This window comes from Rosa chinensis, chromosome 4 (assembly GCF_002994745.2).
Source record: "Rosa chinensis cultivar Old Blush chromosome 4, RchiOBHm-V2, whole genome shotgun sequence".
NCBI classification, from domain to species: Eukaryota; Viridiplantae; Streptophyta; class Magnoliopsida; order Rosales; family Rosaceae; genus Rosa; species Rosa chinensis.
The window spans coordinates 6,049,409-6,073,230 of NC_037091.1; the positions used below are offsets into that span (position 1 = coordinate 6,049,409).

General features: G+C 44.3%; 1 protein-coding gene and 1 long non-coding RNA gene across 6 annotated transcripts; one reads left to right on the forward strand and one right to left on the reverse strand.

Moving 5' to 3' along the window:
• Positions 1-7,481: 7,481 nt before the first annotated feature.
• On the reverse strand, positions 7,482-10,527 carry LOC112198681. Its single transcript, XM_024339813.1, has 5 exons — positions 10,057-10,527; positions 9,459-9,663; positions 9,094-9,361; positions 7,893-8,700; positions 7,482-7,793 (listed from the first exon to the last, which is right to left on the reverse strand). Exons 1-5 carry the CDS (start codon positions 10,525-10,527, stop codon positions 7,482-7,484), a joined length of 2,064 nt encoding a protein of 687 aa, XP_024195581.1.
• A 6,580-nt stretch (positions 10,528-17,107) lies between these two features.
• On the forward strand, positions 17,108-19,651 carry LOC112195905. Of its 5 annotated transcripts, none has more exons than XR_005809977.1 (6): positions 17,108-17,412; positions 17,546-17,659; positions 18,435-18,496; positions 18,639-18,717; positions 18,813-18,942; positions 19,145-19,651. It is a non-coding gene; the product is annotated as an uncharacterized LOC112195905 (long non-coding RNA). The 5 variants fall into 5 exon arrangements; XR_005809975.1 differs by having other exon boundaries at positions 18,639-18,696; XR_005809979.1 differs by having other exon boundaries at positions 18,639-18,696; positions 18,843-18,942.
• Positions 19,652-23,822: the final 4,171 nt, after the last annotated feature.

Genomic DNA, 23,822 nt, shown 5'->3' on the forward strand with positions numbered 1-23,822 from the left:
AAGAGTGGAAAGAGAAGAAAAGAGGGGACCTTGGGGACGGCGTTGCCGAGTTCTTTGGCGTGGGCGGCGTAGTTTCTGCCGCCACTGACCTACTGAGGTCTGAGTAGTGAGCTGCTGTGGGCTGTGGCTGTGGGAGTACGCGACCTGCAGATAAGTTTTTTTTTTTTTTTTCTTTGGCTAGTATGGGCTGAAGGTAAATATATACATATACTTAAGGGTTTTTGGCCCAAAATATTGTCTAGGCTCCAGCCCATAGAGCCTACCACTTGGTTCCGCCCCTGGTCCGATGGTGGTGTTGGTACGGTTGGAGTGGTGCGATGGGAACAACGGTGGTTTGGTGCTAGATTTGGGTTGGGCCTTGTATGTGGACTGGAGATGTCTCCTTGCTTCCTTGTTGGAATTTTGGGTCTAGACCTAGACCTTAGGCTCTTACTGTGCTATATTTTATTTTATTCTTATTTTTACTTTTTAGTTGCTAGTGGCATTAGGCCGTCAATAAGTTGCTCTCACTATTTGATAGGTTGACGAGGAAGGGTTTGTTCAGGTCTGTACACCTTGTGTGTCTTGTCTACTCTGGTTAGGCGGCGAGTTCCTTACTTAGTTAAATGGTCGCAACCTTCTAGTGACAGGATTAAACTAAGTGCTATCGGATGGCAACATAGTGGATAAGCTGATGGTATTAGTAAATTATGGCTGCACGTAAACAATATATTTCCATTATATCACCACAATTGTAAAGCGAATGAATTAGCCAGCAGTGCACTCTTCACTAATTGGTATGCTTAGTTGAGACTCTGGTTATTATCTCTGGATGTTCTCTTGATGTTTATTATATTTTGGGGTTTAAGCATAATGTCATCCCATGTATTATGCGGTTTCATTAATGACTAAGGCTTGAGGGTAGCCATACTTGTGTTATTTCAAAAAAAAAAAAAAATCTCATCTGAACTCTGATAAAAAAAAATCTGTCATTTTTTTATGATCTTTAGACAAATATCGATTGTTGTGTGAAGATCATGAGTCTGTATAACTTTACTGAAAGCGGTTATATCATAGTCTTTAGCACAATAAGTAGATCCTTGTTTGCTTTAAATTCAGTCCAGCAAATGGCACAATACACGATTACAGTTGATAGATACATAAACTCAAACCCCAATGTAAAGATTCAGATATAGATACAAAAAGACCATTTCGCTAGTGTTTTTCCTAGTGTGTGACTCTTAAGTCGAAAACTTCATAGTCATTTTCATTAGTATTGTTTTTCCTAAACCCTAAACACTCTCATAAGTAGCAGCCTCAGGTTCATATATAGGTTCTTCATTTACATCAGTGTTTTCAACTTCAGAGCTGTCAATTCCATTCGACCTGATACCTTTCTCTGCAACCTTACTATGTGTTTGGCTCCAAAACCAGCTGGTGTGCAAACAGTCTCTTTTGGGCGAGTGGTTGCGCAGGAGTGCCAGCACCGCAGGGTGCAGTCGTTGGGGGAGTCCCGTGACCTGACTTCTTCTTCAAGCGCTGTGGACGAGGAGAGCACCAACCTCGTCACTGGGTTCTTTTCTTGCCTTTCGGAAAAGGACTTCTTTGCCTTACGCGGGTAAGGGCTTTGGTGGTGGTCTCTTTTCGTTCACCGTATCGATACTCAACTTGAAGGTTGAACAGAGCAATCACTGGGAAGTTGAGAGAAGCACGGGTTTGCTAAAGTGTGACTTTAGCTTTGCTGGGTTGCGAGGGCGTTACCTTTGCTTCGCTGGAAGTAACAGTGGCGGTTGTGCTCACAGTCGGCTCCTGGGGAGACTGGGACTGGAAGTACGGTCGCCGAGTTGATCTGGTGAAGCTGACAGTCGGCTCGCGAGGAGACTAGGACTGGCGGGCTGTCACCGGGTTTCAACAAGGTTGAGGGTTTGCTCCGGGGAGGCTCTGTAATCGCTGGGATCGATTGCTCAGAGAGATCAAAGGTCAAAAGTTTTTTTCTATATCGTGTTTAGCCTCTATATATAGGCTATTGCAGATTCACTTTCCTAATAGGAATGGAATACTATATTTTGGGCCACAGTTATTGGCCTTGAATCAAACCAAAACTCTTAATAGTATTGATATGATTGTGGGTGATAACTATCCGCTTATGTCGTCGCTAGAATATAGGCAAGGATTAATTGCCTCTTAGAATCCTAGATGTGATCGCTGGATGCGAGCAGTAGGATACGCACGTATTAATTGCAAATATATCTTCACGCCCTCACGAGCGCTCATATCTTCATGCAATTAAGGATGATATCTCCGTATGAAACACGGGATGAGCAACATCACAACCCAAATCCGTGTAGTCTCATTTTTGGGCCGCAGGTATCGGCCCACTGGCTCAGACCCACTAAAGGATTTCGCCAAAATTACTTTTGGGCTCAAACATTGCCCCCCAGGCCCCGAAATCAGGCCTGCTAAAATGCAACTAATTGAAGGGGACTTAGAAAGACGTGTCGGTCGCTTGAAACGATGCCATTAATGAGGGTCGCGTCCCTTCATTTGTGAAACGCTTTCTGTCGCATCGTTTCCCTCACAAAATTCTTTATTTAAACGCACAGCCGCAACCCTGTCACATCAGACACTCCTTCAAACTCTAAACCCAGAAAAACCCATCTCTGCTCCATCTTCTTTGCAAACGACCCAGAAATGGCTCCCCCTAAGAAAATCATCATCGATCAGGAAGAAGAATTGAACGAAACGGCTGCTCGGACCTGGGGCACCAATATCGGTGCTCGCATTCATCTAGAGACCACTATTCACCGACCCCTACTCCTTTGTTTTTCCGATCACCACACCGGGTTAGGCCCAGCACCGCAAGGTGTTATCCCAGATGATGCCATCGCCATGTACGGTCTTCCTGTCCGACGGCCTATTTCAGCCGGGAACACAATGCGACCGGAGGAATTGCTTTCCTTGAATATTGGCTCTGTAAATTCATATTCTGCACCTCCTCCTGCAAGCCCACTGGCACCTGGACCTATTTAGCAACGGCCCTCTACAACGGCCGCAACATCGGGCTCGGACAACCGGTCTTGGGTGCCATCTATCGCATGCTGTACCAAGCGACGATGCATCCCTTTGAGATCAACATTTCCGGACCCTTCTGGATTTTGGACTTCTGGATCCAGACCTACTTCCCATTCTTCCGCCGTGAAGATATCCCGCAATCCCCGCCGGCCGATCAATTGTTAGGTCGATGGTTTTGTCGCGAGGACAAGTACTCATCTCCCCCTTACTCTGAATGCTTTTCTTATCTGTACTTGCTAGACGACATGCCATACTGTGATTTAATTCTGGGAAGAAAATTCCCTTCTGTGCTACAATATGGCTTCCTCCTTAGCGATCCTCATTATCCCGACCGCTCTCGCCTGGCGTTCCGCCGCGCCATCTCCTGTTCAGACATCCGGATTGCCGCCGAGGAACTCAGCTATGAGCTCTATGCTCCTAATCATTTCGCCCGCCAATTTGGCCTTGTCCAATTGGTACCAGTCCCTCTGTATGATGCCTGGAATTATAACACTTCCTGGCGAAGATTCGGTCCACCTTCCGGGCCCCCACCGGCACAAAGTATGCTCGCGCTGGTCGACCTTCCCGATTGGGCCCAAAACCTTGATGCTGTAGACGGAACCGAAGAAGGGTATGAGATTTGGTGGAGAGAAGTCTCTGTCAACTGCTGGACTCAACCAGATGACGAACTCTTCGCTACTCTCTTTGGCGAGCTCAGGAAACCATACCCCACTGACATTGAGGTGCTCGCTCGCTTTTCTGAAGCCTCCAACAGGCCTCGACCCCTCCAAGTGGTCAGACCTACGCGAGCTCCTCGCCCGGCCCAGGCTGGCATCGTAATTCGTGAACCACCTCCAGAAGTATGTTCTGCAACTCTAATCTCTGCAAACTCCTTCATTGTTTCCTCCTTTACTCATACTTGTTTGTATTAGGGGAGTGCGCCGCGCCCTGGCCGCCGCACAAACAATGCTTCACCGGCCGCTTGACAAACAAACAGAAGGCAGTACTTGCTGAAGCTACAGCTGAGGATTCTTCTTCTTCTTCTGATGACGACGATCCACAAACCGTAAGAACCCTTTGTCTTCAGGACCAACTTTGTGAGTTAAATGCTAACCTCTTGCTTCTCACAGGTTATGGCAGCTATAACCCGCAAGCGTAGTCGCTCAGATACTCATGTTGACCCCTGGGAAGGAGATGAACCAATGGCTGACCGGCTGGTAAGAGGCAAGGAGCCTATGTTAGAAATTATCCCTGTTTCTGCCCATATTTCACACCCTTCTCCTTTACAGGTTCGTCGCAGGTCATCTACACATGCTGGGGAAGGCTCTTCAGCTGCCACTCAAGGAACAACTACTTCGCGAGCACCAACACCTGTGGGACTTGAAAATCTTCCACCTCCTGTCAGCATTGATGGTGGCTCAGCATCTATTCCTGTGCAGATCATAGAGGATAGTTCCGATGAAACAGAAGAGAATGCACTCCTTCCGGACGCACCACATGAGGATCCGATCGCTACACAACCAGCAGTGCTCGCGTCACCTGATCGCAATCCTGATGAGGAAGCTCAAGAACCCGCGCCAGTAAATGTCTCAGACGAGGGCCCTGTCGTAGAGGTATTCTTCTTTGAAAATTGGTGCCTTAGTTCTTGTTCTTCTTTGTATACCTGACCATCTTTCCTCATTGCAGAGTGACGTCCCTGCTGAGGAGGTCGCTGTCGCTGACCCTGCTGAGCCCGCTGATGAAGGCATGGCGAATTGAGAACCTGCCCCCCAGGTTCCAGAAATAGGTGCTGATATAAATGCAGTACCAGAACAAGTTGCGGCCCCGATCGTCGAGCCTCAAGTAGGCCCTGCTGCTGCTGCCGCTGATGCCGACATCATCGCTGAAGTTCCTCCTCCTGAGCCTCCTAATAGGCTGGAAAGACTTGTTCGCATACTCGAAGTGGCTCCTCCAGGGGTCGCAGATGAAGCGAGGGACAATCTGCAGCGACTCCTGGGTCCTGACATTTTACTGCCGGGCGCAGCTGCCAGAGCTCAAGAATATCTGATGGTACTTCGCCGCGAACGTACCATCACTGAAGATGGATTTGTTGAAATATATGAGCTCTTGCAAAATCTTCCTTCACGGATCAATGAAAGGACGACCGCGGCCACACAGGCCAGGCAGGTTCAGGCTCACTATCGCGGCCTTGCACAACAAGCAGAGGTATCTCGCGACTCTCTAGGCGATCGAGCGATTCTCGTCAGGGATCTAAGGATCTCACAGAACCACCTTCGGACCCACATTCAGGACCTCCAAGCCCAACTAATCGAAGCCAAGGCCCAATTAGTGACGGTCACGGCCCAACTGGCGCAAGAGGAGCCTCAGATAGAACAGCCCTTAACGGCGCTAGAAGCGATGTCTCAGAACCTGGCTCAAGCGCGCAAAGCAGTTCGACAAGCAGAGCGCGCTGCTGCCGACGCTAGCTTTCGTCTGGATGAGCACTTGCTTCGCTTGACCCATGCGGGTCGAAAACTTTAGGCCTCCTGTTTTAGGCCCATTTTACTTTGTATAAGGATATTTTTTAATATATACAATATTTAGCCCGTTTTGCTCGGCCCAAATATCATTTAAGGTTTGCCAATTAATGAAAAGCAAGACCGTTGAAAAGATAATCCCATTTTGGGCGGTTGCTTCCTTGGAGACCGTCCTGCTTCCCACGCGTTTTCAATATCTTCCATTTCCGAGATAATCGCATTTAACCGCATTGATTCTCTTATTGATGGCGTTGAAAGCGTCTCAACTGCTTATCGCACGGTGTGAGATCAACCCTATAAATACCAGCATCCAAAGAAGAGCGATAACCAAACCACCATGTTTCTTCCAAAGATAAACTCGCAAGCCCTGTTGCTTTTTCTCCAGTTTCTAAAATCTTCCCACCGTGATCTCACCCTTAGCCACAGATTCTTAGGCTTCATGGCTTAATCTCAAGACCTGGGTAGGCCTCATGGCTTAATCTCAGGTCCAGTGGCATGTCTTTGGTTACTGAAAACCTGGATGAACTTGCCAGTCTCAGTTAAACCGAAGAACATGCCGCGCTCCTAACGCGGCAGAACCACATTCTGAGGAGTCCAACTCTTCAGACTGCCCGCGCGGAGCAAGCGGAGGAAGGGAGGAAAGCCACTATGAGGCTTACCTTTCTACCTCCGCGGTCTACCTCTGGGGCCTGGGCACGCACTTTCTGATTTACCCCAGGAGGTAGATGTGGTTGTGAGTCGCGCCTGCTCTGGAGCCCAACTCTTGCCTGGAGGAGAGGCCCCAGGAAGGGGAATGAAGGCTCTCTTTTTTCCCTCTTCCTCCAGTACCGATGACAGCAGCGGCGACTTAGATGGGAGGAGGATCTGATCGTAGGGGGAAGAATGCTCTGAGGTGGTAGCGTCCAGATCCTTCTCCACACGGCCACAACGAACACTTTAAGCTTTTATGTCTGTAGCCTCTCTTGTAATCGCATGTGAAACTGTATTGCTCTATTCTGTTGTATGCTTCTGGCCGCAAAGCCACTTTATGAATAAAATGCTTGATTTACTCAAAAATATGTACTCAAAAATCTGCACAAACAAAAAAAAAAGCAAAAAATAGTCGAAAATAAAGCCTCTTGTATAGGCCCTTGTATTTATTCTTAACACGTTTTGTCAAGACAATGAATAAAAACCAAGTAACTGATAACATGGACTATAAGCATAAACAAAACCTCTTGTATAGGCTCTTACAAAATAAGTCCAAAATAAAGCCTCTTGTATAGGCCCTAATAGATATTGAGGTGCCCCCCAATGTTCAGCGGGGAGCAGATACAAAAACAAAAGGCCACAGAGAAAAGGCCGAATAACCATAACGCTGCGAGCCGATGAAGATTAAGGTTGCCCCCCAGTCGGAGCAAGAACAGGGTCGGGAGGATCGTCAAACTCCCAGACACTCGGATAATATTTCTTCAGAAAGTGACCGTTAATAGGGTTGCGATGGATATCACCGTCGATGTCTTTGAGGTGAAAAGCGCCGCGCTCCAATATTCGGTGGATAACAAAGGGTCCCTCCCATCGCGGCGTCCATTTACCGCGACCGGTTACCTTTTCACCTAAGGGTAAAATGGCCTTCCAAATGAGGTCACCTTCTTTGAAACTGCGACCCCGCGTCCTCTTATCATAGGCGCGGGCGATACGCTGTTTTTCCATCACCAAATTGTCCAAAGCGGCCAAGCGCTGCTCGCTTAAGTCTTCGTGCTCCTGCCACATTGCTTGAACATAATCCTCGCCAATCAAATGATGCTATTCTTGGACTCGTAGGGAATGAACATTAATTTCTAATGGTAAGACAGCATCATGTCCAAACATAAGCGCGTACGGCGTCGTGGTGGTGGGGTTACGTTTAGAAGTGTGATAGGCCCAAAGTGTCTCGTACAAATTATCATGCCACTGTCAAGGATTCTCCACCAACATCTTCTTCAGTAAGGTGATGATTGTCTTGTTGCTCGCCTCCGCCTGACCATTAGATTGAGCATAGTACGGAGTACTATGTATGAATTGAATGCCAAAATCATTCACCAGCTCCTCCACGAGGCCTCCCATGAACGCTGCCCCCCTGTCCGACATCAGCACTTCAGGGATACCAAACCTGCATAGAATATTACGGAAAATAAACTGGCGAATGGTAGGGCCGGAGGCCTCCTTCAGAGGCTCTGTTTCAACCCATTTCGTGAAGTAATCAGTGGCGACGATGATAAACTTGTGCTGTAGGGAAGAATGAGGATGGATAATCCCAATCAAGTCCAGTGCCCAGCCTCGCGCAGGCCAAGGTTTAATGATAGGTTGCATAGGAATGTTAGGAACATGCTGGACAGGACCGTGTGCTTGACAGTCCGCACAGCCTTTGGTGAATGCAATACAATCCTTCAAAATGCTGGGCCAATAATAACCATGACGTCGGAGGAGCCAACGCATCTTAGGTCCAGCTTGATGAGATCCACATATCCCCGTGTGCACCTCGCGCATCAATCTCTTGGCTTCGCGACCGTAGACACATCGAAAATCTATACCATCTTCTCCACGTCTGCGCAGTTCATCGCCTCTAAGGAAGTAATTCAATGCGAGGAAACGAATCTTCCTATCAGCGCTGGAGTCTGGTTGTTTGAGGTATTCAATCAGTGGAATCCGCCAATAAACATCAATGGGCTCTAGTACCGCAACCACGGGATCATCTGGAGGATCAGGTCGAGCAAGCCACGAAGGTAGTGTGCGACGCTCAACTTTCAGAATGCGCTCGCGCACTCCGTACTTCAAGGTAATGCCTGTAGCCAACTGAGCGAGCTCATTAGCAGCAAAGTTACGTTCACGTGGTATATACTCCATATCAACATCTGTAAATTGGTCCAGAAGCTCAATGGCGCGATTCAGGTATGGGATGAGCAGCCAACTCGTACAGCGATATTTTTCCAGAAGCTGATTGATAACGAGCTGAGAATCGTCGCGAATCTGAACGTCCCGGACGCCCATTTCCAACAAGACTTCGAGTCCAATGATAAGAGCTTCATATTCAGCCTGATTATTAGTACATTGGAACGTGAGCTGGAAAGAATAAGAGAAACGATCACCGGCAGGGTTCTCCAGAACAATCCCTGCGCCGGCCAGAGTATCTGTTCTTGAGCCATCAAAGAATAACACTCAGGGCTGTAGAGAGATTGTAGCCTGATACCAGACCTCGTATTCAGGGATGCATGCTTTATCTGGTCGAGTCGTGGTGTTGCAGGAAATTTCCAACTCTTTCAGTACGGGTATTTCTAGCGGAGGATGATGTGCTAGAAAATCTGCGATAGCCTGCCCTTTGACCGCCTTCTGGGGTACATACTGGAGCGAAAACTCTGAAAGTGCCAATACCCATTTGCCAATGCGGCCTCTCAAGATAGGCCGGGACAACATATATTTGACCAAATCGGTCTGAGCGATGATGCAAGTAGTAAAGGATAACATGTAATGTCGCAACTTGCACGCCGAAAAGTATAGGGTTAAGCACAGCTTTTCCATAGGGGTGTACCTTGTCTCGCAATCTGTCAGTACATGGCTGAGATAAAATATAGCGTGCTCGACACCGTCCTCATCGTCCTGAGCGAGCAGGCTACCAATGGAGGCGTCGGTTGCTGAGATGTACAGCTTTAACGGGACCCCGGTTCTAGGTGGAACCAAGACTGGTGGGTTTGCCAGATAGGCCTTGATACTGTCGAAAGCCTCTTGATGCTTGGGTTCCCACACAAATTCATTCTGTCCTTGTAGTCTCAGCAAAGGTGAGAAGGGCTGGATTTTCCCTGCAGAATTAGAGATGAAACGCCTTAGAAAATTAATCTGACCTAAGACGCTGTAATTCCTTCTTCGTCTGTGGGGGAGATGCATTAATGACTGCACTTGCCTTGTCCTCGGGGACCTCAATTCCTCGCTGGTGGACTATAAACCCCAGAAAGTCCCCTGCTTGAACCCCAAACACACACTTGGCCTGGTTCATCTTGAGTCTATGTCGGCGCATGCGCTCAAACACTTTCCTGAGATCCGCGATGTGATCCCCTCGCTTCTGAGACTTGACGACTACGTCATCAATGTATACCTCTAAAACCTTTCCCAGTATGTCGTGGAAGATCAAGTTCATGGCTCTTTGATACGTCGCACCGGCGTTCTTCAGGCCAAACGGCATGACCACATATTCGAAAACTCCCGCGAAGCCAGGGCAGCGGAAAGCAGTCTTGTGTCTGTCTTCTTCAGCGACCGGAATCTGGTGATATCCCGCAGTGCCGTCCATGAAGGACAACAGTTCATGGCCTGCCACCGCGTCCACCAACATATCCGCGACCGGCATGGGGTAAACATCTTTAGGTGTGGCGAGATTCAAGTCTCTATAATCAACGCAGACTCTCATCTTGCCATTTTTCTTCCGGACAGGCACTATATTAGATAGCCACTGGTTATACTTGGCAACCCTTATGATGCCTGACTTGTGCATTTTCTCTACCTCTTCCTTTACCAGAATCTGGGTCTCTGAGTTCATTCGTCGAGGTTCTCGCTTGACGGGCCTCTTGTCAGCAAGAGTTGGTAATTGATGACAAACCAAGTCTGGTGACAGGCCGGGCATGTCCTCATACTTCTCCGCGAAGCAATCCTTGAACTCTAGCAATAGTTCGATGAGCCTCTGTTTCTCGTTAGGCTCTAGGTAAGCACTGATGGATACTTCCATAGGCTCGCTTACAGTACCCAGGTTGACCTTCTCAGTAGGGTCTTTAACCTTGGGAGGTGTATCGTCGAGCGCCGCCGGAGCGAGCTGAATATGGACTTCCTCTTCATCCTCCGGATCAGCAAGTTCTTCATTGACGACCTCTAAGGTTGCAATGCGATCGTAAGCCTCTTTTTCCACCATGTATGATGACAACCGTTCGTGTATCGAGTGGAAGGCTTCTATTCCCTCTTCAGTGAGGTCGTAATCCATTAATCAGTTAAAGGTTTGGGCACAGCATGGCCGGGCCGCTCCAAGCCTTCTTTTGTGAGCGTGAGACCCCACTGTGCCAGTTCAGAGGCCGTCACCCCTGTGGGGCGGCCCTTATCATCGATGGCACTAACCTGCAATGGAGTGATAGGTTCCAAATAGTATCTGGCATCTACATAATTTGCGGAGACCGAAAACGGACGGGGATCTGCTGGGACCACCTCTGCCGTGTCTGTTTCTCTATTCCACATAACCAACTCTTGGTGAAGTGTCGACGGCACACAATAACTCCGATGGATCCAATCCCTGCCCAAAATGGCGCTGTAGGCCGCATAACAATCCGTCACAAAGAAAGCATAAACTCCCTCTGCTGGTCCGACTTTAATACGCAAAAACAATAACCCTAGGGTTTTGATTACAGTTCCCGCGAAATTTTTGAGCGCAAGAGATGTAGATTGGATTTTCTCCTGCTTGATTCCAAGCAAGTGCATGGTCCGAGTAGTGACAACATTAACGGCCGCTCCGGTGTCAATCATGATTTTGCTGACTTTGATACCACCGATGTCTGCCATAATGTATAGCGGCCGCATGTGTTGGACCATGGCTGGCGTTGGCTTAGAGAAGTGCATGAGTGACCCCTTGTCTGGAACCCCCGCTGGTTCTGGTAAGGCCCCGTCTTCTACAGGTGTTGCGGCTGCTAAAGTGACCTGCAATGGTTGCGTACCCTCTTCTTCTATCTCCACGCAATCCTGAGCAGCGACCGGCAAGGCATATTTCGCGGGGAGCACGTAAACCATGTTGCAAGAAACCTCATCTGACTCAGTCCCCTCCACATCGACATCCAGATCAATCTTGGGTTCTTCCAACGGGATATCAGTCTGGAACTGCCGAGCCAAGCGATCTACTAACGACTCTTCTGTAAGGCCTTTTACCTGGCAGTGCTCAAGCCCTTGTGACTCGAGTTCTTGCTCACCTACCAACGGCTTAGGGTTTTCCGGTTCCTTACGCTCTTTTGGGGCGGAAATGACCACACTTTGGACTTTCTTGGGTCGCCATTGCAAGGTGCTAACAACTCTGTCCTTGCCCCCCAGCCTGTCGAAGACTGAAGCCTTGATAGCCGGTGCTTCATGGGAGAGCCTGCGCCTGACATGCGGTCGTTGAGTTGGCGAGCTGTTCCTTCGGGTAGGCGGCGGTGAGATCTCTTCAGTAATCCTGCAAAACACACTGGGCTTTGAAGCCCCCATTAGCGAATCTGTTTGTTTGTCAAGACCATGGGGAGGTCTCAGTGGTTTGGCGACCAGTGCCTCCATTTTTTTCTGGTATTGTTCAGGCGACTTGACCAATTGGGAAGGTTTGATTAGGCCTTGGTCTAAGGCCTCTAGAGTGTGCTTGGCTTCACCGAACCTGCGCTGTAGCTTCCTCTTCCTGGACGGGCTAATCTCCACTGCCTTCCCCTTTTCCCTGGTGTACCATCTGCCTTCTTTGATAGGAATAGCTGCTGCAGGTGGTATATAGGGCTTGGTCAAAACATCTTTGCAGCCGCTTCTGACCTTTTCTTGCTTTGGTTCGCTCGCGGTTGCTTTTAATTTCAGGAATAAATTGGAGTCTCTGGGGGATGGTGGTGATGTCACTTTCTCCCGTTCTCTCGGGCTGGTAGGCTGATAGTTCCGCGATGGGGAAGCCCACTTGACTGGTGGCATGGAACCAAAGCGAAATGTCTGCTCGACTTCCTCATGCGGTATTTGGATACCACATTCCTCTTTACATCGTGAGCACAGAACCACGGGTGAGGCCTGGTTGGTCGTCGCAATTCTATCCTTAACAGATGCCTCACCTGCGGTGGATTTATGACCCTGTTTGCTCGTGGCCAAATCCAGCGTTGGTTTCCGTTGCTGCTTTCTGTTCCAGTCTACGTTGACCATATTGACCCCAGTATCTGGGAAGGGGTCCACATCCACCAGTGCCGTCGCGGTGGCTGGAGCTTCGACCTGCAAGTTACCGTTATTAAGCCATACCTGAATTTGGTCCTTGAGCTTTACGCAGTCCGCAGTGTTGTGGTTCCACAGGTTATGGAACTTGCAGTATTTCTTTCCTTTCAACTGCTCTGGCCGCGGAAACGGCCCAAAATCAGTCTTCACCATCTTCGCAGCAATCATTTCGTCGAGAATCTCGTGAGCTTTGTTGGCATCGTAGGTATATGCCGCGAACTCTGGCTTAGTGAAGGCCATCGACTTGAGTTTAACAGGTTCCTTGGAAATCTTCAACTGTTTCAAAGATGGCTTTTTCTTCCCAGTCAGTTCGTAGGCTGCTATATCATTATCCTCATCCTCTTCATCGTCCTGGCTCACCTCTCCAGTACCGCGATGATAATAAGGGTCGTAAGTGGTCGGCTGGTAGCTCAGGGCCGCTACCGTACGGTGTTTACCGGGCACATACGTTCCTTTGGAAGCATTCTTCCTTGCATCTGTCTCTCGAAGGAGATGCTCAAAACTGCCTACCTCCGTGATGAGTTCTCCCATCGACTGTATCATGCTGCCATGCTGCTTCTTTCTTTGCCGGGGCTCCAGGCCTTTAACCGCCAACTTGACCAACTCCCTCTCAGGCAGAATGACATTCAGTTTGGCCTTCTGGATTTGAAAGCGCTGAAGATAAGAGACTGCTGATTCTGTAGGCTGTTGGGCCATCTGAGTAAGAGAGGCCAGATCTACTTCAGGCTCAATATTCCCAAATGTTTCCCGGAAAAGTAGTTCCATCGCCGGCCAATCCGCCACTGTCCCTGGCCTAAGTTTAGAGAACCATCTGAAGGCAGCGCCGGATAGGGAAGTGCCAAAGATCCTGCACTTGAGGACGTCATCATTCTGATATTGGCCGCATTGCACCCTAAATCTGGCCAGATGAGTGGCCGCATCTTCCGTGTCTTCCCCTGAAAAAGTAGAAAAAATAATGTTCTTATAACCTCGAGGGAAAGGTGCGAGCATGATGTTTGGCGGGAAAGGTCCCTCGTACACTCCATCTGGCTGGGCCCTAGGGTTTGCCAATCTGATCATCTCCTCTACCTCCTCACGTCTCACGTACTCCGAGCCCTTGAGGCGGAGGGGGTATCATCGCAGCTCGGTGAACAGTTTGTCCAGGGGTTGCCTGGTTTACTATTGTTGATCCTTCCCCGGCATGTACAATGCGGGTAGCCGCTTTTGGCTGGAGAGTCACTGCAGGGATAATCTCTTCCTTTGACAGAGCAGTTATCTTGATCGGAGTGCCAGTTTGGTCAAGCGCATAATAGTTTCCCGGCAATTCTTGATATACCACTTCCGCTCCGTCACTATCGTACTGGACGAAAGTCATAGGCTCTGACGAATCTCCTACACCCTTCGAGGCTTGATGTTTCTTGGCGGCCTGTCCACTTGATGAAGCAGTCTTTTCCTTGCTACCGGGAATAACCAAGGCCTGCTCCTTATTCTTCGATGGAGTAGCAGCAACAGTCGTCGACGAAGAACCGACGTTCTGGTTGGCCTTGTCGCGCTGATTTGGTGGCACGTACTTGCCTGAACCGGACGGCTGGCCAAGAGAGCCAAGGATGGTATTAGGATCGCCTAAAGCCTTGTGCATCACCTCCTTCGCATGGTTCAATTCGGCTCTCTGCATAGCCACTTCAGTTGCCAAGTTGGCCCCATCCTTGCGGAGATCTGCTATGTTTGATGCGGTTTGCTTGGAATGATCCGCTATAGCGTTCAGAATTGTCTTTTGACGCTCATCTTGTGCGGCAGCGATAGTTATAGCTTGCGCTTTCAAGGCGCCCTCTGTCTGTGTGACCTGCTGCCTGGTATTTTCCGCATAGAGAGTCATGCGCTGCTCAAACTCGCAGAGGAGCCTTTCTGTTTTTGCAGTTTCTCTGGCGAGATCCGCGTCCATCTTCTTGTGATGGTTCTCGACATTCTCCATAAGGATCGCGATAGTCTCATCGATGGTTGCTCCTTCCAGGATAGGCTTCGAAACAAAAGCCTCTTCCTCTTCACCCACCACTACAGTGTTGACAGTGGAGGGATTGACAGGCTCGCTGGCCTGATTAGTGTTGACGCTCTGACCTTCAGTTGCGGCCGAGCGATTCTCACCTTGAGAAGTTGACATACTGGATGATTGAGTCTGCAGAGAGAATCGTTGCGTCACTTGTTCCTCAGATAGACCACGACAGTCCGCACGAGAATGTGATCTGTAGCTGGAGGTCTTATGCTTTGGGCAGCTAACGTAACCTTTTTGGTAAGGGTTATCGCTGGGCTTCCCAATGGTTGCGTTCAGAAAGAAACCCTAGTTTGATGTCCCACTGGGCGTGCCAAAATGTTTGGCTCCAAAACCAGCTGGTGTGCAAACAGTCTTTTTTGGGCGAGTGGTTGCGCAGGCGTGCCAGCACCGCAGGGTGCAGTCGTTGGGGGAGTCCTGTGACCTGACTTCTTCTTCAAGCGCTGTGGACGAGGAGAGCACCAACCTCGTCACTGGGTTCTTTTCTTGCCTTTCGGAAAAGGACTTCTTTGCCTTACGCGGGTAAGGGCTTTGGTGGTGGTCTCTTTTCGTTCACCGTATCGATACTCAACTTGAAGGTTGAGCAGAGCAATCACTAGGAAGTTGAGAGAAACACGGGTTTGCTAAAGCGTGACTTTAGCTTCGCTGGGTTGCGAGGGCGTTACCCTTGCTTCGCTGGAAGTAACAGTGGCGGTTGTGCTCACAGTCGGCTCCTGGGGAGACTGGGACTGGAAGTACGGTCGCCGAGTTGATCTGGTGAAGCTGACAGTCGGCTCGCGAGGAGACTAGGACTGGTGGGCTGTCACCGGGTTTCAACAAGGTTGAGGGTTTGCTCCGGGGAGGCTCGGTAATCGCTGGGATCGATTGCTCAGAGAGATCAAAGGTCAAAAGTTTTTTTCTGTATCGTGTTTAGCCTCTATATATAGGCTATTGCAGATTCACTTTCCTAATAGGAATGGAATACTATATTTTGGGCCACAGTTATTGGCCTTGAATCAAACCAAAACTCTTAATAGTATTGATATGATTGTGGGTGATAACTATCCGCTTATGTCGTCGCTAGAATATAGGCAAGGATTAATTGCCTCTTAGAATCCTAGATGTGATCGCTGGATGCGAGCAGTAGGATACGCACGTATTAATTGCAAATATATCTTCACGCCCTCACGAGCGCTCATATCTTCATGCAATTAAGGATGATATCTCCTTATGAAACACGGGATGAGCAACATCACAACCCAAATCCGTGTAGTCTCATTTTTGGGCCGCAGGTATCGGCCCACTGGCTCAGACCCACTAAAGGATTTCGCCAAAATTACTTTTGGGCTCAAACACTATGTAAATCAAAAGAACCTTTTACATTTTCCAACCAGCTGTTTGTGGAACTCCATTTAGGAGAGTTGTTGAAACTCTTTCTTATTCTATAAGCACTACAAAAAAGAATTGTTTTAGCTTCACCAATTTGCGTCGGCCTTCAATTGCCGTCGCCAATGCCTCCTATTTTGCGACGGCAAAAACTGAGGGGTGGCGATTGTGCAAAATATTTGCGACGGTAACAACTGCCGTCGCCATTGGGCGTGGCAAACTCAATGGTTTACTTCGGCAAGAGTTAGCCGTAGTAAAATACTAAGAGTTTGCGACTGTAAAAGACATGCCGTCGCGTTTCTTCAATTCTTCCCGTGGTATGAAAACCACGACAGTCGCCCTCTGCTCAAAAAAAAAAAAAAAAAAACTCTCAAAATGGAGGCCGATCTCTTCGTCTCTCTTGTCCTCCCGACCTCTCCGTCATCGCAAATCCCATCTTCCGCCAAATCCCATCTCTCCGTCATCGCAAACTCTCCGCCTCTCCGCGGCTCCGCCCTCTCTCTGCTTCTCGTTTCGATTCAAACCCAGAAATCTCCGCCTCTGGACCCTCTCGACCTCTCCTTTGAAGTTCTTTCGATTCAAACCCAGAACTCTCCGCCTCTGGACCTCTCCTTTGAAGTTCGATTCGAATCAAACCCAGAAAATCTCGTATCAATTCATTCGATTCATGTCCTCGTACTCTCTTTCTAGTCAGTGCTGCTGCTCAGATCTTTGTTTGACTCATGAAGATGCTAGTAATACGTTTCTTTTTTCTGGGTTTTTTGTGTTTTTTTGTCCCCTTTATACCAGTTTGATATCCAAAGACTTAATCTTTTTTATTCAATTCTAGATTCAGGATTTGTTTTTCTTGATTCTGCTTGGTGGGTGTTGTGAATTGGAATACCCTTTTGGATTTTTGCTTGAGCACCCGGTTGTTTATGGATTCTCTAATAGTTTTACTAATTTTATGTGCTCTTTTTGATGTTGGTTGTTTTAGGCTGATGGAGAAGGAGAGACGTGAGGAGCTCTCAGATGAGTGAAGCCTCAGCTCTGGGTATGTGCTTTTTTTGTTGGTAAAGCTTTCTTTTATTTTTTTTTCGTTTCCTGCTTTGTAATGCATCAAAATTTTTGAATTTGTGAGAAAGGTTTTGGATTTTTTAGTTTTATGATAGACCTGTGTTGTGGTTTTCTAAGATATTTGAAGTTTTGAACTTCTGTAAAGAAGTTGAAGTTGGTTTGTGTCTGTTGCCAAATGTGTGCTTAGGAAAAAGCATGAAATATAGTGAAAGATTCCATTTTTATGAAATTTTAGGAATAATATCCTCGTTAGGTTGATGATAGGTGCATTTGACAGAAACAGAAAGCTATTAGGAACACATGTCATTTTGCATTTAGAGGATGATAAAGACTTTCCAAGCCTGATGCTGAACCCTTCCTACTAACTCCTTGTTGCATTTATCTGCTAATCGAGGGAGGCTTAAACCTGGAGTAATTTTGGAGCAGCTCCTAATGGTCGGTTTGGAGGAAGAGGTCTGTCTTTTTGCAAATTTAGATGATGAAAATGTTATATGTTATATGATGAAAATGTTTTTGTGAACTGTTATATTTATGTTTGATGTTTGTATGTTTTGTAACTTTGTTTCTATCTTCTTCTTTTTTGCAGCTATAGGTACTCAACTGAATTTGCAGAATCAACTAATCAAGGCCCCTAATTTTCATGGTGTAAAGTGATTTTCTCAGCATACCTTGAACTATCTTGGAGATTTGGCTGCTTATGGTTTGAAATTTGGTCATAGATTATAATGGATTTCTGTACAGAAGCAATTTTATTTTTATTAAATTCTGTGTCAACTTTCTGTGCATCCATTGTTCACTAGGATTGGACATTTCATATTGACTTTGTTGAAGGAATTGTTATGTTTTGATCATAGAAATTTGGCATGCTTTGTTTTATGTGTTTACTTTATAAAAATAGATAGATTTGTAGCTGTTCGTTTTCCTGGAAAAGTTTTCATTGTTCCAGCTACTTATAATTGTTATAAAGTTAACTGGCAACAATTATATCGTTTTATATTGTTTTCAGACATTCATACATATAGACAGAAAGAGATAGGGGTTTAGGCTTATATAAAATGCTCAAATTTTACTAATACATAGCATAGAAAGAGATAGGTATAAAAGCTATCATAGCATCATTTCACTAATACATCCCATCAGCCAAATTTTAATGAGTTTGCTTGAGTTGATTGTTAGAGAACCAGCAGATTGAAATATAGAACCAAAGTAGTTTAATGATTATTTTTCCTTCTCTCTCCATACATTTACCTTTACTGCAATCTGAGATTAATGGCATGCATAACTTTATTCAAGAAAATATATGTTAGTAGTACTGCTATAACTATTGATGATTATTATTACTTTGAGTTTCTCATTGCAAACCCTTCTTTTTATATTAAATACCAGTTTATCACTATTTCCTCAAATATTTGGTAGACTCTATATCCCAAATAGACCAGTGCAAAAAAGTAACGTTCTTTCTCATTCCTTTTCAGTTATGTGTTGATGGTTAACAGCTTACACCCTAAATTAAAAGTTGTTAGCTATTTTGTACTCAGTAAGTGAATAACCTAAATTAACCATCATATCTTGCTTATTTTGAAACTTACTCAGACTTTCAATGACACTATTTTTAAAAGTTTTAGGCTCAGCTTTCCAGGTCAGTATATTTCTGACATTTGTTGTTTGCTTTTGTACAGTATGCTGAAGGTTTTTAATCGAGCTGAGGCGTTTGACGACCATACCTCCAATACTAAGGTACATTAAGTTCATTCCTTGGTAAGTAATTCTGCGGTTCTTCAAAATTGAAACCCGAATTTCCCAACTGATTGAATTTTGATTTTTTTGTTATTTTCTGATGATTGATCAAGTAGTTTGATTATGGTGGTTCTTCTTCTTCCAAGGCTTTTCCGAACCCAAAGCATTCTTGATTATGATCTGTATACTTACAAATTCGGAACAATATTGGGCTGCGATCCAAGACCCAGAGGGATGTCATTAAAGGTATACACTCTCAATTTGTTTACTGAGTAAATTGATCACAGTAGGCTTAGTTGATGATAAACTGCCTAGAATATTATTTATCGGTAATAAAAATACCCACAGCAAAGCGCGGGCTGTCTATCTAGTAAATATACATTTACAGTTCATCATACTCTTCTGATTCACATTTTCTACAAGTCTAATTCTCTGGTTGATTATCCAGGTTTGACGAATCTGTGAATGTCAAGCAGCTTGAGAACATATTGTGATCCATGTCAACTTCCACTATCGGATAGCCTATCTGCAGCAAAGCGCGGGCACGCTTTCTAGTTTTCTTTTGTTCTTTGGTTGATGATAAGTGTTGTTCAATTGATCAAACATGTTTATCAGCTATATATGTATTTGAATATGGTATTCATGTTTTGGTGCATTTTATATAAAATTTATTATTTGGCTTCTTCTGCTCCAAAGATAAAAATCTGGTATGCAAAATTGCATGCCAGGTTTTTTTTTATCAATGATATGCACTTTGCGACGGCATTGTTGCCGTCGCCAAAGACCTGACTGCAAAATTGTAGATGGCGTAGCCATTGCTCTTTGCGACGGCATAAATACCGTCGCCAAAATTCATGCGACAGCGTAATTGCCGTCTCAAATAGCAATGGCGACGCCACCAACGACATCGGCGACATTGCCGTCGCCTAGCCGTCGCCGTTGGTCTTTTGCAACGGCAATTTGGCTTTCGGCGACGGCATTGCGCCGTGGCAAATTGAAACCCCCTTGAAACATTGAAACGACAGTTATCCAAATCAGTTTCTTTCAATTTTTCACCAGCAGGCTCCTCAGAACCTCCTTCAAGCTGATGTTTCGTTTTAAAATGATAGTAATCTATCACATAAACACCTTTGTCATCCAGGGAAGAAATATTAGCAAGACAGTTCTTGTCCGAGTAATCAAGGCTTATTTTTGGTCGAAATGCTTCACATATATAATGCAAACCCAGCAGGTCCTCTTTTTGCTCTTTAGTGTCTGAAGTCATGATGAACTTATTCTAACTGGGACAGCCAAAGAAGTCTTCCCCATTAAAGCATGGAGTCGTGAAGTCTGCATCATCATTCTCCTCGTGCCAGAACATGTCATTTTGCATATTGAGATCGTGGTAATGGCGTGCTGTGCCAGATTGAGAGAATCTATCACATGAAGCTTTAGAACTGCCTGGAGATGTAGATCGAATTCCATATGGATTTGTAAATTCTACGAAAGAGAAAAGGCCAAAACTTCACTACCAACCAATATAAAGAAAGCAATGGCAAGATCATCACCAGAATTCTTTGGACAACTGAAGGTCTAATTAGCCTGAAGTTAATGAGTATTACAGGTGCTCTATGCTTGGTTTTATATGCATTGAAATGTGCATATCATCTAAAGATCACCGACAAAGGGAGCAAAGTGGCCAAAGATAGTCTCCATTTCTAATGCAGGCTAAGGGTTTCAATATAGAATAGGAAGGATGTACAGAGAAGCCAATCATAAGAAAACAATCGGATGATAGACAAATAATATAATCCATTACAAATCCAAATCAGTACAGACCAAGTTGCTTGGTAAGAGCTAGATATTGTCTTAGTTCACCCAAAAAAGAAACCAAAAGAGAGTGTGAACAGAGCAGTACTAAGATTAAGTAGAAATATAGAAAGCTTGCATTGTTGAAAAAATGAGAGACAAAATTCATGAGCTCTACATGACAACCTCCTTCTGAAATAGAAGGTGCAAATTAAATGATCATGTTAAAAAAAAAAAAAAAAAAAAAGCATGACTGCATACTCATGATACTGCAAGGAGAACAGTATTAAATGATCGTGTAAATACATAAAATTCCAGTCAAGAATATCTCTGCTTAAAGTTTTCAACTTTTAGAGACAGAAATCAAGAATTCATCTCACCAAAAGTTACTAGCCAGTCACGCGACAAAAGCAAATGATTGACTATGGAAGCTGAAAGCAAAAACTTCGAGCATAACACAGCATCCCTAATAAACTTGTATCAAGATTCAAGAACAGTACATATCAAACAGGTTAAAAACATATATATACCTAATATATATACCTAAATATAAAGTGGTTGATCATTAATATCACATCTGTAAAAAACGAAATTCTCGTTGAAACGTCAAGAATTTAAAGGGATATAATTATGATTAATAGACAGAAGTGGAGATGCTCACCATAGCTGACATATCAAGAATCTAACGGGCTAAGATTATGACTAATAAACAGAAGTGGAGTTGCTCACTTATGTTTCTCACCAAACACTACTAGCAAACCAACAATTACCCACAGATTTTAATCTGTGGGTAATTTAGACTTTCTCACACGGATTTCAGTGTGTGATAGCTTTTACCCACGGTACACGTACAGATTAAGTTACCGTGTGGTTTGGAGGGGGGGTAATGCTTATCTCACATGGATTATTTTGTCCGTGTGAATATTATACGTGGGCCCCACTATAATTCCATAAATATAAATTACCGGAATGGAACGCAATCCGTGTGAACAACTCTATTTCACACGGATTTCTGTGCCAAATGTGTAAACTGTATTTCACACGGATTTCTGTGTAAAATGCAATTCATACTGATTTCTGTATCAAAAACTATAACCTTATTGACACGGATTTCCGTGTGAGATCCATGTATCCTAACTCTCACTGAATTCTGTGTGTAATAGTGACAGCATTTAAAAAAAAAATTCTGCTAATTAGTTTGCAACCCAAACATAATAATACTTTTATTTCTGTACAATAAATATACTTCGAATATTTACAATCAAGTGAACAAATCCACAACTCAATCGAACATGAATAAACTTTACATTCATAGTAAGATGTTCTTTACATTCCTAGTATACATTGTTGTTGAAGGTGGAATATATATCACTAAAATTTTTCCCCTTTAACAACATAATCCTTGTCCAAGAATAAGCATACATCAAAATGCTTTGAGGACCAACTCAAAGTAGAAATAATCATCAAACTAGATAATGGTAGGTGAAACTAACACTTTTAGTTCAGCTGCAAATCTGGAACAGTTTGAAGCATTTCATGTCGATACACTTCATTGATGGCTGAGGATGGAATCACAATAGAATGGTTAAGGCATTGCAACTTTGCAACCACACCCCACCTAGCTGGTGAAACTCCTCTTTAAGCTTCTACTACAAATGTAATACTATAATCAGAGGAATATTTTCTTAAAGAAAGCAAGTGAAAAACAACTTTTAAAAGTGTTTGATCAATCTGCTAATTATAAGTAGAATTCCCACGGAAATCCATGTGAAATACATAGACATTTGCAAATGATATCTGTGTGTATTTACTTCGGTAACCAATAACTATTATGTCAATTGTCATTGATTGTTTATACGAAATTTTGTCTCTAATATACTTTTTCACACGGAATTCTGTAGCTAATTGTTCTTTTCACACGGATATCCGTGTGAAATGTGATATTCATGTGTTATTCATTTCACACAGAAATCTGTACCAAAAACTTATTGTAACGGAAATCCGTCCCTCCATAATTCACATACATAAAAAATTAACGATTTCTAAAGAAACTAATTTATAATACGTACAGAAATCAGTGTGAATTGATATTTTCACAGATAACCATGTAAAAATGTTTTAGTTTTTACACAAACATCTGTAACTGTTGTTTATTCACACGAATTTCCGTGTTAACATTTCACACAGATATTCGTGTATTACTCATTTCACACAGAAATCTGTAACAACAACTTATTGTAACGGAAATCCGTCCCTCCATAATTCATATAACATAAAAAATAAACGATTTCTAAATAAACTAATTTATAACACGTACAGAAATCAGTGTAAATTGATATTCACACAGATAACCGTGTGAAATGTTTTAGTTTTTACACAGATATCTGTTACTGCTGTTTATTCACACGGATTTCCGTCGATATTGTTATTGTATAAATTACTGTGGGGCCCAATTATGATCTTTTCACACGGATATATGTGTCAACATTTCACACAGATATTTATGTGTTACTCATTTCACACAGAAATCTGTATCAAATACTTATTGCAACGGAAATCTGTCACTCCATAATTCACATAACATAAAAAATTAATGATTTCGAAATAAACTAATTTATAATACATACAGAAATAAGTGTGAATTGATTTTCACACAGATATCCGTGTGAAAATGTTTCAGTTTTTACACAGATATCTGTTACTGTTGTTTATGCACACGTATTTCCGTTGATATTGTTATTGTATAAATTATTGTGGGCCCAATTATGCTCATTTCACACGGATTTCTGTTAGTATTTATATTTTGCACCGATATCTGTGGCTTTTAACTACAGTAAATCTGTGTGTGTTGTTATTTTAAAGTCTTCAATGTGTTGCTATTGAAGCGGATACATACTTCAAAAAGACTAAACTATCCCTCGAATAATGAATTGGTATAAGAATTAACGGTGTTATATATAACATGTACTTGTAGCGGGAGTTAAGGGCATCTCCAACAGCCTAGTTAAATTCAAATTTTAGCTATATATAGTTATTCTGAAAGCAAAATTCGACTTCAACAGACTAGTTATAGCTAAGTTAAATTTAGCTTTAACTAAATTGGCTAGCTATATTTAGCTAGAAAATCATGCATAGCTAAAGCAAAACTTATATTTCTCTCTTCTCTTTTATCCACATGTCAGTTTATGATTCGATAAAATATAGTATATTATTTATAAATAGCTACTACTACTGGAGCAACATTGTTAAATCAATAGCTATATTTCACAACTCTAGCTAAATTTAACTAAAAAAGTTATCCTACTATTGGAGATGCTAAGAGCATATTTAACTTTTTA